Source organism: Colobus angolensis, unplaced genomic scaffold, assembly GCF_000951035.1.
Source record: "Colobus angolensis palliatus isolate OR3802 unplaced genomic scaffold, Cang.pa_1.0 Scaffold211, whole genome shotgun sequence".
In the NCBI taxonomy this organism is placed as follows: Eukaryota; Metazoa; Chordata; class Mammalia; order Primates; family Cercopithecidae; genus Colobus; species Colobus angolensis.
In genome coordinates this window covers 1,388,148-1,407,168 of record NW_012115278.1, presented here as the reverse complement: position 1 = coordinate 1,407,168, position 19,021 = coordinate 1,388,148, and the positions used below count along the sequence as shown (strand labels likewise).

The 19,021-nt window shown below is 50.4% G+C and overlaps 1 protein-coding gene across 1 annotated transcript in view; it reads left to right on the top strand.

The window, feature by feature from the left end:
- Positions 1 to 17,118, top strand: part of ATP10A (ATPase, class V, type 10A) — a gene marked incomplete at its 5' end in the record, with an annotated part of 182,273 nt that extends 165,155 nt beyond the window's left edge. Inside the window, 8 exons of the mRNA XM_011942871.1 lie at positions 865 to 1,192; positions 4,245 to 4,321; positions 8,081 to 8,206; positions 12,398 to 12,598; positions 14,774 to 14,854; positions 14,934 to 15,038; positions 15,530 to 15,717; positions 15,863 to 17,118. Of these exons, the coding sequence (XP_011798261.1) occupies positions 865 to 1,192; positions 4,245 to 4,321; positions 8,081 to 8,206; positions 12,398 to 12,598; positions 14,774 to 14,854; positions 14,934 to 15,038; positions 15,530 to 15,717; positions 15,863 to 16,481 (1,725 nt within the window). The remainder of the gene's footprint in view (positions 1 to 864; positions 1,193 to 4,244; positions 4,322 to 8,080; positions 8,207 to 12,397; positions 12,599 to 14,773; positions 14,855 to 14,933; positions 15,039 to 15,529; positions 15,718 to 15,862) is intronic.
- Between the last annotated feature and the right edge of the window lie 1,903 nt (positions 17,119 to 19,021).

The window sequence follows — 19,021 nt, the reverse complement described above, 5'->3', positions numbered from 1 at the left end:
CTCCACGCTTCCGCACATCCCAGCTGGTGATTTGCTGCAGTCATGAGTGTGTGCGCATCAACTCTCTGTTGCCCCTACGGCAGTAACTGTGTCTTTTCAGTCTTCTTTTCTCTAGTCCGGCTTCGTTTTCTGAGTACAAAGGATCCTCAGTAAGCGTGTGTTGAACGCAGCTGGATTTCCGTGGTGTATCTGGTCACTGAGTCAGCAGACTCACTGTGTGCAGAGGATCGGGGGCTGCTCAGGCTTGCCGGAGTGTTTGTCCCTGGAGACCGTGGACCCTCCTGTGCCTCCTGCTCCTGCCCCTGGTCCCTGGTGCTGCTACCACCATAGGTTTTCCTCCTCTTTCTGGAATCCAGATCAAGTTTGCCTATTAAAAGCCTCCGTAATTGTGCTTTTTTTCTTTTCCTGGCTGAATTGGAGAACTTAAGGAGAACACTGAAAATTCCATTTCTTTACGGGCTAATCATAACAAAGCCTTTTGCAGAGCTCTGTATCCTGCCGTTGGTCCTTGGTGGGTTAGGTAAGGGCCTCCAAGAACTATCAGGAAGTACATGGAGGGCCCTCAGTCTACCTGTCCAGCAATTTTGCAATAATACAGTCCAGCCTCCCAAAGTGAAGATGGTCCATTCCAACCTCTGCACTGTATCATGGGCGATCAAGTAAGATCCTACAGAAACCTAGACCAGTTCAGTCTCTTCTATGGGGAAAGTCATCCTCTCTGGCTGAATTTCCAGAGGGTGGCCTCTGGGCAGGCAGGTACTGCAGCCCAGGGAAAGATGTCAGCTCCAGAGGTGTTGAGCCAGGGCAGGGATGTTTGTGGCATGACTCTGAGGGAACTGCGCTGTCCTCTCACGTCCCTTTCAGGAGGCGTGCGCAGCCCTGCTAGACCAGTGCCTACGCTACGTGCAGTCCAGAGGCCTCCAGAGAGCCCCTGAGAAGACCAAGGGCAAAGTGAGCATGAGGTTCTCCTCTCTCTGCCCACCCTCCATGTCCACTGCCTCTGGCCGCAGTACCAGCCTCGTGATCGATGGGAGAAGCCTGGCCTACGCTCTCGAGAAAAACCTGGAGGACAAATTCCTCTTTCTTGCCAAGCAGTGCCGCTCCGTCCTCTGCTGCCGGTCGACGCCTCTGCAGAAGAGCATGGTGGTGAAGCTGGTGCGGAGCAAGCTCAAGGCCATGACCCTGGCCATAGGCAAGTATCCCAGCTGGCCGGACGGCCTCCTCCCAGCTCGACCCCAACTTCCTCTACCCTTCCGTGCTGCACCACGAGATGGGCAAACACTTCCTCACCTTTCTTTCTGTCTGTAAAACCACACCCAGCGCGATAGAGCAGGCAGCATGTTCCGAAGGTAAAGCTCACATTGGAAAGCCACAAAAGGGAGGAGCAGAGTTACAGGTTCATGCTGTAAGGTCAGTAATCCAGTGCTGCTTTACGGCAACAAGGTGGAGCTTACCCTGTTTCTCTGGAGACAGGACACTAGAGACCTGCCTGTCCCAGGCTGTCCTGGCCACAGCAGAAAGCACTGCACACTCAGCCTTACCTGGGCCAACTTAGAAAGAAGGCCCTTTGCAGCTGCTTCTGGTCACCATGAGCCTCCGGGTGTCCAAGGCTTTATAACGTCCCAAGAGCCCAGAGGCTTGGTGACCAGAATTCCCACTGCCTCCCGTCAGCTGTGCTGATGGTTCTGGGACAGGCTTCTGAGTAAATAAGTCCATCCTCAGATATGCATCGCTGCTCACCAGTTATTTGATAACATCAGTTATTAAAGGACTGTGTCTCTCATGGTAGTTTTTCCTGGCAGACACTGTTGACCTGGAGAGCCCTGTCTGCTCCTCTCCAGGGATGGGATGGTGGCCACTCGCCTCCTTCCAGGCCATCCTCTCTGCCGACTTCTGGTGCAGGCAGAGTCTCTAGCACAGGTTCAGGGGCTCAGCAGCACCACCTCCTGGTGAGGGCCAGGAAGGAAGTGGTGGCTGTGATCCCCCCATGCCAACAACTGGACCTCCCTGTAAATAGAATCTACTGTAAATAGAATCTCTCTGTAAGTAGAAGCCTAGGGGAGAAGTGGCTCAGAAGTAAAGTACCCTCACCAATCCATCAGCCAGTGTTGGCAGGATTTTCTGCAAAAGGTCTGTGACAGCCACTGCTTGTTTGCATGGGGATTGCCACCTGTTCACAGTGGGCACCTCACCTGGCCAGAGGAGACTGCTGTTGAGCCTGGGTCATGGTGGGAGTGAGGAGAGCGAGCGCTGGCCTGGACACGGCCATCATGGGGACCCTGTCCTACGCACCGTGAGGCCGGTAACCGCTAAGGAGAGTGGGCACAGGGCACGCGCTCAGGAGGCCCGGGGAGCCTAAGAGCCACGGTCTGTCCTGAGGCCATCCTTGCCTTCATGTGCCTGGGGTGGCCCTCAGGTTTCCCTAAGGAGCTGGAGACAGTCTTCAGGCTGACCTGCACCGCCCCCATCCCAGCCTCCTCCTCTGAGCGTCAGTGTCCTCCCTGGGAGCAGGAGGACAACATCAACCCTGAAAGGCCACAGTAAGACGTGAATGCTGTTTTCCTGGCCTGGCCAGTGCCCAGCTCAGCCACGTAGCCACTGGTGTCTGGTATTCCTTTAAGAAGTGGAAGGAAAGCCTTGGCTGATTAAAAAGAAAAGGAAACACAAAATGGAATCTCAAAAGAAAAAGGGAAAGTAATGACCTGTAAGAACATTAGCGCATGCCTGGGCACGTGGCTCACACCTGTAATCTCAACAGTTTGGGAGGCCAAGGCAGGAAGATCACTTGAGCCCAGGAGTTTGAGACCAGCCTGGGCAACACAGTGAGACCCCATCTCTACAAAAAAATAAACAAAATTAGCTGGGTGTGGTGGCAGCTACCTGCAGTCTCAGCTACTTGAGAGGCCGAGGTGGGAGACTCACCTGAGCCCAGAAGGTTAAGGCTGAAGTGAACCGTGATCACACCACTACACTCCAGCCTGGAAAATAGAGCGAGAGACCCTGTCTCAGAAAAAAAAAAAAAACAGCTGGGGCAACATGGTGGGTGAAACCCCATCTCTTCTAAAAACACAAAACATGGCTGGGTGTGGGGGCATGCACCTGTAGTCCTAGCTACTCAGGAGGCTGAAGTGGGAGGATCACTTGAGCCCAGGAGGCTGAGGCTGCAGTGAGCCATGATCATGCCACTGCACTCCCACCTAGCCTGGGTGACAGGGTGAGATCCTGTCTCAAAAGAAAAAAGAAAGAAAGAAAGAATGCGTTAAAACATCCGTGTGACCTACTGCTAGTGCCCAGTGGTTTATAATATAGAGTATTGTTGCATACCATATCTCATTTTAAATGGGACATTCTGGGGAAAGCTGCACAGATTTCTATTACTTCAGAGAATTCCAGTTTGATATACATTGACTGATTGCTTAATATTGGTCTCAACATTATAAAGAACAGGAAAATCACAAGGAAGAGACATCCTGTAGTCGCACTGTGAGTCACCCTAACTTTGTATATCTGCACATTTTCTCACTTGTGCAACTTGGGATGTATGCCCTGATTTGGGCTCTTCGGCTGTCCAGTTCCAAGAGTGGTGACCGTCACAGAGTGATAACGACTTGATGTCTCTGCTCTCCTTTCCCCGAGGATGTCCAGAGCTCTGACCTAGGCCCTGTGTTCCTAAACATTTTCTATCAAAAAAATTGACAGCGTGACGAGAAGTTCTCCTTTATTGCACCCCTAGAGGGCCCCAAAGTGAGCACAATGGCTAATACTGTGGCAATCCATGTACAAAAAAAAAAAAGAGCTCCGCAATATGCTGGGCTCAATTTAACCTCCTTCCTTTAGTTTAGAAACTGCCCGGGGAAGCGTGCGTGCCTGGGAGTAGCCTTGGCTGCTCGGCTGGTGTGGTTCAGTAACTAATGATGATGAAGATGATGATGGCATCTTTCCTTGTGTCAGGCAGTAGGATGAGGGCTTTACTGGTGTACGAGTGACACGGCAGAGCGGGCACTGCGTCCCAGGTGGCTCAGCTCTAGCCTGCCTTCTGAAACATCTCCTGGTGTGTCTGGCTTATTCTGAATGCTTAACTCTATTCTCCCAGGGTGGGTGCTCTACTCCTTTTTCCCCTGTCTTCCCCAGTACCCTTTCACAGGACTGAGTTCAGTGGGGACCCCCAAGAAAATCTAGCACATTGATTTGGTTCTGTGCTGTTTCTAGAATCAAACAATTCTTCCTGCCTTTGCTGTTTCTAGGTGACGGAGCCAATGATGTCAGCATGATCCAGGTGGCAGATGTGGGTGTGGGAATCTCCGGCCAGGAGGGTATGCAGGTACAGAACAATCAGGCTATTCTGTGGGACCAAGTGGCCCTACTGGCCTCTTGTCCTATCACCCTGTGGGCTGTCCCCACCTTCCTCTGGGCTGTTGAATGAGGCTAAAGAGTTTGCCCTTGATACAGCTGATGCTCAGTACAGCTGCTAAGCCAATAGTGGAAGGTCTGGGGAAATACCACTCTTCCTGTTTATGAAGCAGTGTGCAATAAGCATGTCTTCCCATGTCACAAGTCTATTTTTGTGAAATAAGTGGTTCCGAGAGAGGCAAGGTGAGTCATCGCCTTCCTCTGGCTTTCGATGGCTCAGTCCCAGCAGGCACGTTTTACTGTCCGTGAACACTGAGCAATACCATCTGAAAAAACGCCTTTGATGTAGGTGGAGCCTGGCGTCACTGCACAGGTGGAATGTAGCCATCCTCACTCACGTGGAAGTTCACCTCTGCATCTTTCCTCTGCCACTGTGTTCACTCTCGGTCTGGGAGTCAGACATTGAACAAATGACTTCACTAAAAATGTGCTTCTTTTAGATTAAGTATTACAACAGTGTCCAACATTTGGTTAAGTATGAATCACAACTTTTTTGGATTGGTGGAGATTTTAGGGAACAGTTTATCCGATGTTCTGAAAACCAATGTAGACACCACTTACTCACTGGTTGATTCATTCGCTGATTCAATGGTTCGATCAGTAATTATCTGTTGGGCACGAACTTCGTGCCAGATCTGTGCAGAGCTCATTAGTAGTTTTAGCTGACGTTCCGCCCTCAGATGGAGGATCCTAAGCTAGATGCACCGTAGTTCCATCATGGCTGGTCTTTGACACTTGCCATACTCCCCCCAGCGTCCTCTGACTGGAATCTCTGCATTACGTTACTCACACATTTTTTCTTCCTCCAGAAAACTGGAAATGGTGTCCCGTGTGACTCACCTTTGTGTCTTCACAGTGCCCAGCGTGGCACCTTGCACAAGGGGAAGCTCAAGAAACATTTGCTAAATAAATGAACAAAATACAGGGGACCCTTGAACAACACAGGTCTGAACTGTGTGAGTCCACTTATATGGGGACATTTTTCAATAAATATTTGGGAAATTTTTTGGAGATCTGTGACAATTTGAAAAAACTTGCAGATGAACTACATAGCATAAAAATATCAAAAAAATTAAAGAGGGCCAGGTGTGGTGGGTCACGCCTGTAATTTCAGCACTTTGGAAGGACAAGGCGGGAGGATCACTTGAGGCCAGGAGTTTGAGACCAGCGGGGCAGTGTAGTGAAACCCCATCTCTTCTAACAAAAAACCCCAGCGTGGTGGCCCATGCTTGTAGTCCCAGCTACTTAGGGAGCTGAGGCAGGAAGATCACTTGAGCCTGAAGTGAACTATGATTGCACCACTGCACTCCAGCTTGGACAATACAGTGAGATCCAGTCTCTCTCTCTCTCTTTCTTTTTTTTTTTAAGGAAAAAAAAATTAAGGAAAAGGTAAGTATGTCATGAAATATGTGAAATACACATAGATTGCATTGTGTGTGTTTATCAGCTGTGTATGTGATCAGTAAGGCTTCCCATCAGCCGTAGGCTGTTAGTAATTAAGTTTTGAGGGAGTCAGAAATTACATGTGGATTTTCGACTGTTCGGGGGGCGCCCCTAACTCCAGTGTTGTTCAAGGGTCAACTGTAGTCTATGCATTCTGACTTTTGTGGCGTTGCCTCTGTTTTCACGGTTTCCTCTACTGAAAACCTGATGGGGGCAGTGCCTGTTGACCTCATATGCTTGGAAACTCGAGTAGGAAACATCTTCTGGATCAGACACTTGAATGTTGAGCGAGTGGCTGGGGAGGGGCCGGAGCTGCCATGCCTGCTCCCCTCCTCCAGGTGGGAACAGCAGCCCAGGCCCTGGGGCTCTACGTGGGAGGTGATGGGAACAGCTGAGCCACAGGGCAGGTGCCCGGAGGTGCAGCTTTGAACAGGCGTAGCTGCTGGGGAGGAGGTTACCGGGCACTTCTGCGCATATGTAAAGCTGGGCATCCTCCCTGGGGATGTGTTCGGTGAGATGGGGACCAGGCTTGATACCTTTCCTTACCATCCTATGCACTTGGGTTTTCCAGCACTGGGACCCTGTTGCTTGCATTTTAGTCAGTCGCTGCTGAGCCCTTTGAGAGATGAGCTGTGGGATGCTGATGCCGGAGCTGTCAGAGCTGAGCCATGGAGAACCAGACAGGAGGAGTAGGTGCTCCCCAGCTCAGCCAAAGTGGGGAGGTTGTCCCAGGCAGGGGGCAGGAGGAGCAGAGGAGATCTCACAGCTCCCAGGAAGCTCTGTCTTCGTGAGCTCGGGCTCACCGTGAGCTGCTGCACCCTCTAGAGCCAAGGCTGGCTGGGAGCCAGGGGTACAAGATGACCCCAACATCTCTGATCTTGCTCTCCTGAAATTCCCAGAAAAGCTGGGAGGCTTTGGAAAGGTCACTCTGACGGAAGGACAAGCATTGTGTTTGAGGCCTGGATTTAGGGGAGGAAGGGACTGCAGAAGGCTGGCAAGCCAGGCGACCTCAGCAGGGGTTTGACTGTGGTTCTCAAGGGCAGGGGTTCCTTCTTCAAAGGCAGCTTAGAGTTTGGTCTTGCAGGCCATCGGCGTCTTTTTAACGCTTGTCCCTTTTGACTGAACTTTTCGGACAGATTCTGCAGAGGACGGGGACTGTGTCTCATGGTATCTGTTTTCTCCAAGTCTGTAGCTGGCAATCGTGGAGTCCTAATGGATGATTTTTGAGAGAATGAGTCGTGGGGTTAATGAGTGAAGCATCACAGAACACGAAAAGACTTCTAACCCCTGTGTGTTGACAGGAAGAGGCAGAGAGACATTTGCTGTGAAATCCTTAACTTTTGGTTCAGAAAATTGATGTTCTAAGGTTTTGTGTATCATGACACTATTCCATTTCAAGCATACCACTTGAGGCATAATTTACCGCTTTCTACATATTATTTGAGTATAGGGAAATCAGTTAGATGTTAAAGGCAGATTGGCATTTTGTTTAGAATAACCTGATGGTAAGGAGAAATCTAACTTTTTCTGCCATTTTGTTTGATTTTTTTTTTCCCCAAAGACATTTATTGTACCACGGTTTTAAAATTATTCTGGAGACAAAAGGTATTATTTGATGGCATTTTCCAGCCTAGTTGGCTTCATCTTGTAGGCACCTTGCTTGATGATGTACAGGGGAATCTTCCACGGCAGGGTCCTGCCTGTCCATGGAGGAAACGTCTTCTCCTCCTGTACACCATCACCAAGGCTCCTGGGGAGAACAGCCCAAAATGCACCTCCCAGGACAGGGAATGTCTGTCTCTGATGCATATGGCAGGAGCAGCTTCGGGTCATCCTTGTGTTGTGATCATGGACCGATTTAGAGGAAAATGACATCCAGGGGTGAAGAAAGGCAGACACACTCCATGCATCTCTGTGTTTTTTCATTTGTTGAGAAAACAGCAGGAAAAGGAAAACATTTTAAACCCCATTAATGACACATATTTGAAATGAATGAATCCTGTAAGGTGACATCCCTGAACTAGCGTGTTGGGCGAGATGGCCTCTTTTGTAACGGAAGGAGATGCTGAGGGAGATGACAGCAATTGAGACCCTGGCCAGCCACGCTCCCACTGTGATCGGAACGGGGATTTTCCTTGCCTGTTGTGTACCTTGCATTTTGAGAAGAGAAGACAAACCTTACACCAGGTCGGCATCGCCAGTAACAGGAATCCTTCTCGCTTTGAAGGCAGTGATGGCCAGCGACTTTGCGGTGCCGAAATTCCGATACCTGGAGAGGCTCTTGATTCTTCACGGGCATTGGTGCTACTCCCGACTTGCCAACATGGTGCTGTACTTCTTCTACAAAAACACGGTAGGTATTGGATTGCCTAGAATTTTGGAATTGGAAGATTTGGTTCTTAGGACCATCGCCTGAATGAGGCCAGTGGGCTGTCCATGGCCTCACATCTGCTCCATCCTCCTTTGCCTGTGCGAGTGCCCCCTGTCCTGGGCTGGCTCTGCACTCTGCTCAGGGTCTAATTCAGGGGCATGAGAGCAGCTGCATCTCTATGGAGAGGTGGTGGAAACAGGTAGATAACACTAGCAAGTCCACTGACGGCTGCAGAGTGAGAAGGGGTGTAGTTATGAAGCTAGCAGTTTGCACAGGGGCACACAGCTGGTAAACCTTCAAGGCTGCATTCACCCCAGGCCACCCGGCTCCCCCTCCCAGGCTCCTAACCACTCTGTCCGTGGGTTTCTCAGGTATCCCCAAACAGGAGTCCTCTAATCAGCATTTTCTCTGGAGTAGACAGGAAAAATCCAATAGGTACAAGTGTGCTTTGTGGTCTGGGATCAGAATAAGGGACTTCAGCCACACTCTGATTCCCATACTGAATGGCCTCTGTTGGGACACACTCACACCAGGACAGGCGACAGGCAGCAAGCCCCCAGGTCAGGGAGACTCAGACCCGACAGGAAGGGGGTGCCCATGGGGCCTTCCCACTCTCTCCCACCTCCCAGGCTTGCAGAGCAGACGCACCCCTCTCGGATGAGCTCAGTCTGTAGCTGAACTGACCCTGCTGTAAAGTCACACCCAGGGCAGATTGGCTGCAGACATTCCTGTCTCTCTGGGGACTCTGCAGACAGCCTGGTCATTTCATGTGGCCATTTCATGTGGATCTTCACGTTGGACTCCTAGTTCCTTCTTCACTGCTTTTTTGGCAGATGGGCTCCTCCATAGCCCTGCAGGATGGACCACATGGCCACTTCAGGGTTCTGCCCCATTTGTAAGCGATTTCTAGATATTTTACTGAGGAGTTGCTGGGCTGCTGCTGCTTTTGGCTGAATGTACAAACAGGAGACAAAATAAACTCTTAGGATCCAGGGTAGTCCCATAAATCTACCTGGCTGAACACCAGAGCTCCAGTGTCAAGACTATCCTGTACTCTTCTGAAAAACAAATAAAATAAAATAAAATAAATAAAATAAAATAAAATAAAAGCTGTATTCTTTTTCCAGTTCCATATAAAAACTCTCCAGTTAGCTAGCTCTAAACTGTCATTGGTTGTTCATGTTCTTTTTATTTTTATTTTTTGAGACGGGGTCTCAGTGTTTTCACCCAGGCTGGAGTGTGGTGACGCCATCACAGCTCACTGCAGCCTCAACCTCCTGAGCTCACGTGATCTTCCAGCCTCAGCCTCCCAAGCAGCTGGAACTACAGGTGCGCATCACCACGCCCATCTCATTTTTATTTTTTATTTTTTATTTTGTAGAGACAGGGTCTCGCTATGTTGCCCAAGCTGGTTCTCCATATTCTTAATTGTTTTTCTGGAGGCTACACGTGCCTTTCTTTTCCCAACCTCTCTTTCCCCCTCACACCCACCCCCTTCATTTTTCAGAGCATCTTCTAGCAAATGCATACAGATGCTCAGACCCAATCAGGGCATGTTTAACTTCTAGGTTTGGTCCCAGACCTTAATTTAGATTAGGTTGTGCCTGGGACTGTCCGAGGAGGGCTGTGTCACACCACTCGTGGGCTTGCCGGCTCCTACCTCCTTTCTCCCAGCCTGGCATTGAACCCCGAGAGCTTCGAGGCCTCGAGGGCACAGTTGTCAGCCTAGAGGTTCTCAGCTCCCAAAGGAGTGGAGGGATGAATGGGGGTGGGCAGGGCAGAATCCAAGTGCCATTTCTATCACTTATTAGCTGTGAGATCTTGAGCAAGTTAATTTCTTCTTTGGTTTTTTTTTTTCTTAAAGACAGGGTCTGATTCTGTTGCCCAGACTGGAGTGCAGTGGTGCCACTATAGCTTACTGTATCCTCAAACTCCCAGGCTCAAGCAATCTCCCTGCCTCAGCCTTCTGAGTAACTGGGACTGCAGGCCACCATGCCTAGCTATTTTTTTCTAGTTTGTAGAGACAGGGTGTCGCTGTGTTGCCCAGGCTGGTGTCAGACTCCTGGTCTCAGCTGTCGTCCCATCTCTGCCTCCCAGTGTGGGATTGTAGGCATGAACCACCATGTCCAGCCTTCTTTTAGATCTTAAAAAACAAAACAAAGCCTGTGAGTTGAGCCAGCTGATCCCTAATTCCTGTTAAAATGTCTCAGATCGAAGGGAGGGCAAGAATGATGTAGGCCAAATCATTAGACATTTCAGATGCAAACAAAGGCCCTGTGGCCACCTAGAGTGGGCACAGCCTCCTGCTTCCTGCGATGAGTCCCTCCCCATCGAAGGGTGCAGAAAGGAGAAGAGGGGGCCTGTTTTGATTCCATAAAAATGCAGACCTTTGTTAACAGGCATTAATCTACACAAGGACTTCAAGGATGATCACTCTGCCTCCTGAAATGAGAAATTCATTAGTTTTAGGAATAAGTTGGCCTTTCTTTCCGATAAAAAGCGGAGAAGAAAAGTTTCCATAGCAACAGTGGTTTGGGAGGAAAGCCTTTTGGTACTATAGGAAAAAAAATCTCAATTATCTGAGTACTTCTCTTTCTCTTGACTGCATTTGTTACCGATGACTCACTAGGCCAAGCCTGTGGGGGTGAGTGAGCGAGAGCCAGCCGTAGGAGTGAGGAAGGGAAGAAAGTCAATGAATAAAAACCAAATGTTAGTTTTCAGCGTGTAGGGGAAAGGCTGCATATTAAGACATTTAAATCACAGTCTGACACAGGGCTTGGAGGCTGTGTGGCATGGTGGGTTATTTCAAGATAGACTATTGTTTCTTATGATCTTCACAAGTCACTTTCAAGTCAAGAAACCAAAAACTCAGGGAGGTGAAGTGACTGAGTCACGGTCAAAAGGGTAGATAGTTGCAGCTCTAGAACCGAGCCCAGGCTTTGTGGTGCCCAGCAGAGAATGTCTGTCCAGCGTCAGAGCTGGGACTGTACCTGCCCTCCAGGCCAAGACCCATCGCAGTTGAACAAGTTGGGCTTCTTACTCACACCGTGACCTCAGCCAAGTCATTTGATGTCTTGGAACTTCAAATTCCCTCTGTGTGTGGGGTAAGAGCACTCGCCCTGCCTGAGCCCCGCACAAGGGAAGTAACGATGCCACTCACCACCACACACTGCAGGCACGCCAATAGCTCGCCAGGAACTCCCCTGAGTACTCGAAATGCACTGGGTCTCTCAGTGCTGACAGCAGCTGCATTGGCCGAGTGGCATTGGTGTGCCCATGCCATGAGCAAGGAAAGCGAGAATGAGGGGTTCATGCTCTGTGCCCAGCTGCATAGCTCATGAGTGTTAGAATGCTTTGCAATCACTAAACTGTCATGGCCACCGTATAAATGCATTCAGGCCGCTGATCCTCAGGGATCTAGCAATAGTGAGAAGAGACCTGACCTTGTTCCCACCCCACTGAGCAGGGGCCGGAGGTGGCTGTTCCACCTCCCTGGATCTCACTTTCCTGTTCTGCTGAGCCAGGTAGCTGTAGCTGTGAGGATCAGAGATGATGCCTCTCCCTCTCCCCGCAGCAGAGGTCCCCGTGGACAATCAGGTCACCGCAGCGATGTTGATGAGGTCGTTGGCTTTGCTATTGTGCTTTTTGTGTGTCCTCCCCTCAGTGGGAGTCATTCAGTGCCCACAGCACCTCCTCAGAGAGTATGCAGGTCACTAAAGAGGAGACAGGAGCAGAGATATAGCCACAGGTAGGCTTTATCTGGGGTCACAGACAGAGGAGGGCCACTAGGGAAGAAGCCACAGCTCATACCCAACTGGCCCTCTTGAAATGTGAGCAGCCCTAGCGCCCTGTGAAACCTTGGTTTTGTTTTATGTTAATGATCCAGAGCTTGTCAAGCACAAAACCTCATCCCCGCAAGGGCTGCTCCCGGGAATTCCCAATTCCCACTGCCAGTTCTTCTTTCTTAAGGGAGTGAGGAGGGTGAAGGGAAGGAGGAAGAGGGAGAGGCGGAGGCCAGCAGCAGGACTCAAGGTCACAGCTGTCTTTGGAAGAAATCGCTGCCAATACAGTTAATCTTGACTGAAACTCTACAGGCCTATCAGCTCCCTTGATGAGAAGCCTCAGCAATGACTGAAGACTCGCCTGTTCCTCTTCTTCCTTTCTTGATTTCAGATGTTCGTGGGCCTCCTGTTTTGGTTCCAGTTTTTCTGTGGCTTTTCTGCATCTGCCATGATTGACCAGTGGTATCTAATCTTCTTTAATCTGCTCTTCTCGTCACTTCCCCCGCTCGTGACTGGGGTGCTGGACAGGGATGTGCCGGCCAACGTGCTGCAGACCAACCCGCAGCTCTACAAGAGTGGCCAGAACATGGAGGTAAAGTTCCCCGGAGTTTCCACCTTCCGCCTCCTGAGCTCTGCCCCCAGCGTTCACCCTTCCAAAGCGCCAGTCCCCCAGCCTCCCTGGGGGAGATGGACACCCTGGACAAACAGAAATTCTAGAACTCACCATTCTAGAGGAAGGAGAAAAAGGGCCACTCTCTGCTTGGCTGCGGTGCATTGAGTGTCGTAAGCAAAACTGTTCCCCCCTCCAAGAGTCTCCAGGCGCCCAGGGAAAGCCCAGAGTCCGAGTCAGTCGCAGGGGATCATTGAGGCTGGAGGGGGGATTTTTCTAAAGCAAGGAAGAAGATGTGACTTATTTTGAATGGGAATTAACAAGAAGACAAACTCACAGGGAAGCCACTGAGCCACTGAAAGAACAACTAGATTTAAATACATATTGACATTCATATACCACATAGATTCACACACTGATGACCAGCTGTTTCTAGCCAGCCATTAAAGTAAACAGTAAGTGCTTTTCTTTGCCTTGAATTATTCCATGTGGGTAAAAAGAACATGGAGTCTCATTTCTCCTGCAATAATCCCTAATTCCAGATTCATTCACTGGTGAGTTAACTTCCCTTGGCCACCTCTGTGAAGATTCGGTTCCCACAGAAGCCGGCTGCATGCACGGGGTGCCGGAGGCGGAGGGCCAGGGAGGGGAGCAGGGCCTCTGCTTGTTGTCTGTTGCTTCAGGGGAATTCCCATCCTTGGCCAGGCCTCAGCCTCCTCGGCCACCTATGGAACCAAGACGCTGGGAGCGTGTCCTGTCCTGTGGAATCGGGTGGCCCACGAGAGCCGGGCCAGCACTTTCCCTCAGTGTCAGCCAGAGCTCCGTCCCCAGTCTGTTTCCTGCAGGTCCCGTGCCAGCTACTCTCGGACTTGGCAGGGTCAGATACACATTTGGTCACCCGGGGAATAGAGACTGTTCGTCTCTATCAAGGTTATTTTCATTTCTGCCCATGGGTATATAGTTTTTTGCTTTTAACATTGGGACACGTCCATTGTGTGATTCTAAAATCGCTCTTAAGAAACATTCTAAGGGACCCGCCACCAAGAGAGGCAAAACCTGGTCCAAGTGGGAGGAATGCAAGGGCTCACACTGGGGGGAAGGCCTGGGATTGCAGGTGCTGTTCCTACGCGAGAGACATGTTCCCTGGCAAGATGTAGAAAGCAGTTTCATCTTTTTTTTTTTTTTTTTTATGAGACAGGGTCTCACTCTGTCGTCCAGGGTGGAGTGCAATGGTGCGATCTTGGCTCACTGCAAGCTCGATCTCCCGGGTTCAAGCAATTCTCCTGCCTCAGCCTCCCGAGTAGCTGGGACTACAGACACCCACCACGACGCCCGGCTAGTTTTTTTGTATTTTTAGTAGAGTCGGGATATCACCGTGTTAGCCAGGATGGTCTCCATCTCCTGACCTCGTGATCTGCCCACCTCAGCCTCCCAAAGTGCTGGGGTTACAGGCATGAGCCACCGCCCCCAGCCAGTTTCATTTTTTTACTGTGAACCTGGAGCTACTGAAGCTCATCTTGTTGGTGCACGTGTTCCCAGTGACTCAGCTGCAGATAGTTTTGTAGGTGTTTGGTAGTGCTTTTCATCAGGCCTCTGAGGCCTCACATCTCCAAAAGTCCTGAGAGAATGAGTTTTCCTCGGGTACTTGCCTTGTGCATTCACTTATGTGTAGCATTCTAGGAAATGTCATTGGAGGTGTCAACCTAAATAGCAAACAGAGAGGCTCTCTAAAAGAGAGTGGTGTTTATTCGGGAATAGGGCATTGCAATGGGAATATGTGTGCTGTAGTAAACTATGTGCATGTTTAGGGAGGTAAAGGAAGACATATGTATTTAAAGGAAAAAACTTCACGATTGTTTTGAGATGCTCTTTCCTTGGCTACAAGGATAAACAACAAAAATGATGCCTGTCTGAGGTTGGACAGACAGTTTCTGGGCACATGTCCTTACAGATACATTTTTTGTGGATATGATCATTTTTGTTGTCAGACATTTATGCATAAGAACCCTCCCTTCATGGCCTTTCCCAGCTCTATTCCTCAGGGCTGGCTGCTGCTGTTGTTGTTTTTAACACAAGTGACTCCATTTTTATTCTAACTGCTTTCACAGAGGATGCCAGCACTTCACTGTAACATCACTGACTGTTTTTGTGTCCCAGGAATACCGGCCGCGAACATTCTGGTTTAACATGGCCGACGCCACCTTCCAGAGCCTGGTTTGCTTTTCCATTCCTTACCTGGTAAGTTGGCCCCCGGGCGCAGTTTTTCTTACCAGCTGCATCCGGGGACCTACAGATCCAGGACCCCGCTGTCTTTCAGGCCTACTATGACTCGAACGTGGACCTGTTCACCTGGGGGACCCCCATCGTGACGATCGCACTGCTCACCTTCCTGCTGCACCTCGGCATTGAGACCAAAACCTGGGTAAGAGCCGCCTGCGTGGCCACGTCTCAGAAGGGCACTGATGCCGTGGACCCTACACTTCCCTGCAGATTCATGAGGTCGACTGGAGTAGACAGGAGACTGCAAAGCTGACCTCAGTGTGATGAGAAGGACAGTGACACATTCCCGAGCCCTGCGGTGCGGGGAGCCGCTGCAGCCGATGCTCGCACTTCCCCGGCCATGCTCGTCTCCCTCCCGCCTCTTTCCCTCCTCCACCAGCACATTCTCTCCCTTCCCTCCTGTCTTGCCCTCTCGCCCCTGACTCCATCTCACCTCCTGTGCATCTCCCAGGGTGGTCCACAGGTTCCGGAGGCCTCACTGAGCCCCCCTGGTGACCCGGGTCATAGACCGCAGCGTGTCCGAAGGCCTCAGACCCTCACACCTGCTCATTGATGACTGGCGCATTTCTGTTATTGTCATTGTTGTCACTTTTAGGTGGAAATAAAAGCCCTTTCTTTCTCATTCTCCCTCAGACCTGGCTCAACTGGATAACGTGTGGCTTCAGTGTCCTTTTGTTTTTCGCCGTGGCTTTGATTTACAACGCGTCTTGTGCCACGTGCTACCCTCCGTCCAACCCTTACTGGACTATGCAGGCCTTACTGGGTGACCCAGTGTTCTACTTGACTTGCCTGATGACACCGGTCGCTGCACTGCTGCCCAGGTGGGTGTCGGAGTGGGACGGTGCCGCGGAGCCCCGAGGGGCCCAGACGGCGTTGGCGTTGCTTCTGCCCCGTGAGGGTCTCTGGAAGCTCAGAGACACCACCCACAGCGATATCTAACTTTCTGTTTTAATGTGCTCTTTCTAGATTGTTTTTCAGATCCCTCCAGGGGAGCGTTTTCCCCACCCAACTTCAGCTGGCACGTCAGTTGGCCAGGAAGTCCCCCAGGAGACACAGGACTCCCAAAGAGACCTTTGCTCAGGGCTGCCTCCCGAAGGACTCAGGAACCGAGCACTCAGCAGGGAGGACCGTCTCTGTGCCCCTGTCCCAGCCTTCTTGGCACACACAGCAGCCAGCCTGCTCCCCAGAGGCCAGCGGGGAGCCCAGCACGGCGGACATGAGCATGGCGTTGAGGGAGCACACCCTGCTGGAAAGGCTGAGTGCACCGGCCCCCAGGTCCTCCATGCCAGGGGATGCTGTCCCGGGAGGGTGTCCTGAGGAGTCCAAGGTGAGAGCTGCCAGCACCAGCAGGGTGACCCCCCTGTCTTCCCTCTTCAGCCTGCCCCCCTTCAGCTTACTCAACTGGATTTCCTCCTGGTCACTGGTCAGCAGGCTGGGGAGCATCCTACAGCTCGGCCGGATGGAGCAGCGTGCCGACGGACAAACCGCACGTGGACTTGCTGTCCAGCCCCACTCAGGCCGATCAGGACTTCAGGGGCCAGACCACAGACTACTTATAGGAGCATCTTCAAGGCGGTCGCAGTGAAAACCTTGAAATGGCCTTTTTTAATATATATAAATAAATGTTAATATTATTTATGTTTATTATTTGCACAGAAGAGTTCTAGGGAGATGTATTTCTAAATGTTTCCCAGGCTAATACAGGAAACAAGAGGTACCAAAAAAGAGAGTTTATTTTTTAAAGTTCTGAGTAGAGTATATTGAAAAGAAGAAGAAGAGCTTTAACATATATAAAAGTTTAAAGAAGAGTGACAGTTGAAAAGTGTGTTTAGATTTCTTTTTTCATCTCATTTTTAAGAACAAGCAGTGTGATTTGTTTTCTTCAGCGTGCATGGCTCTGCTTTCCCTGGGTACAAACGTGTGACCGCGCATAGTGAATGCAGCCAGGTGCGAACACGGGGAAGCAGAGATGGCAGAGGGCAGAGCACGTGGCCCCCAGATGCAGAGTCCCCCACGGGCTTCCAGTCCCACCGACATGGAGGGCTGGGCTCTGCTTTATCCAGGTGAGGGAAAGGGAGACCTCAAGAAACATTGATGGTTGAGTGCATCCCAGCATTCTGTTCCGGGCAGGCATTTCACAAAGACCGCTTAGGTATTACAGCCTGGTGTAGTATTTTGCCTGTTAAATCGTAACAAGCAATAAACAACCTTCACTTCGCAAAGAGAGTCTGTCCAGTTCCCACTGGTGTATGAAATGATTAATAGCCGACCTCCCAGAGTATGATCTGAGGGCACTTCCGTAAGGCAAGTCCTTTTAGAGGCGATGAAGAAAACAGTTGCATGGCACACACCGAGGCTGCTGCACAGCTGGCCACCGCGGCACCCTGCACCAGGCCATCGGCACCGCATGCCAAGGAGCTCGGCTGACTTCGGGCATTTTTCTAATGAGCCGTTAGTTTTGTCCCTCTAAAACTGGGGAAGGAAGGGGAGGAAATGATGACAATCCCAGGCAATGCTGTGGCCTGTCCTCTTCCGAGTCCTCCTTTCTACTTTGTCAAACAGTTCTTAGTTGCTGGCTCTGCTCAGCACTGGGGTTGTGAGGGTGTGCTTCCTGCTGTATGGAGAGACCTAGGGCCTCTTTGGATGCCTGTCTTCAAGGACAGCAATGCAGAGAGGGCACAGGATCTAAGCACAGCGTGTCAGGAAAGAGTGGCTCATTCCACAATGTGTGTGGGCCATTGCAAGTCACAGAAAATGCACCTCATTCCAGTCCAGCAGAAAAGCAGGCACAGGCTCAGTGCAGGTCCCAAGAGAGGGTGCCTGGACTCAGCAACTCAGACCTGGGCTTTTCTCCCTTATCCCTCCCTTGGCTTTCAGGGACAGCTTTGTCCTGGGGCTGCCTCTGTTCTTGGGGATGCTTGGCTGGAGTCACCCTCAGGACTTATCCATGCATCACTGTTCAGAAGAGACAGAGGGTCCCTCTCTCCACATTCCAGAGTCCTAGTTTCCTCAGCCTCACCCTGCAGAGCTTGCACAACATCCTCAGAACCGTTCACTGGCAAATGGAGGGGAACATCCTGACCGGGACTCCCAGCTGGAGCTGGGAGACAAGTCCACTTCCCTCAGAACACCTGAGATGCTGCATGAGTGGACGTCAGAGGAATCTCTATGCCCTGTTAAATGGGGGAGACAAAGGGGTGGTGGGGGCTTCAGCAGCCAGTGATTTCGGACTGAAGGCGACAGCCATCCCCACCCTGCCCAGCCCGATGCCACCTCTGTTCTTGGAACAACACATAGGAAAAGAATCTCCTTGGGAAGGTGGCAGTGCTCCCTGAATTAAGGGAGCGGTTGTGAGCACCAAGTACAAGGACTAGACGCGTATTTATGTGTGTATCTGAGAGTTCCAGATGCCCAGCTTCCAGACGATCCTGCACACACACCTACCTTCTTTCCAGAGCACGTCTTTCTCCTCTGGAGAGCAGATGCTTGCTCCTGGGAAACGGAATGACCTTGGTGCTGGCTTCAGGAATATGCATCCCACAGTCAGTTGAGAGAAATAAATGTTGTAAAGGGCATTGGCAGCTGCTCTTAGGATGGGGAGTATTCACAGAAATCCACAATTATAACAATTCATGCAGAGTAACTAAGTTTGATGTCAAAATGAACATCATATGGGGGCGAACTTCATGATTATCTCAAAGAAAGCAGTAGGTGAAATAGGTTACCAAATCCTAATAACGAATCTAAAATAAGTAGGAAGGCTGGCTTCCTAAGGCTTGGTGACAAAATAGCTGGGTTAGTCATTGGACATTGTACAGTGTGCCTAACTCGTCAAAGTCAAAATCAATTAATTCTAAGTTCTTGGAGATCGGATACTATGTCCTCTTCCCTATCCCTGGCACCTTGCACAGAACCTACCAGTTGGAATATGCTGAGAAAATGTTTGAAGAATCTAAGAATGAGTGGTAATCCTGAAACGCTGAAGGCAGTCCTGTGATAATCAGAGGTAAAGGACAATTGCTTGCTTGTTTAACCCATTACAATTTAATATTTTCTGTAATTTCTGGCTAATATAACAAGACTTGCATTCTTCAAAAGAAGGCATGTGAAGTATAAAGACACTGG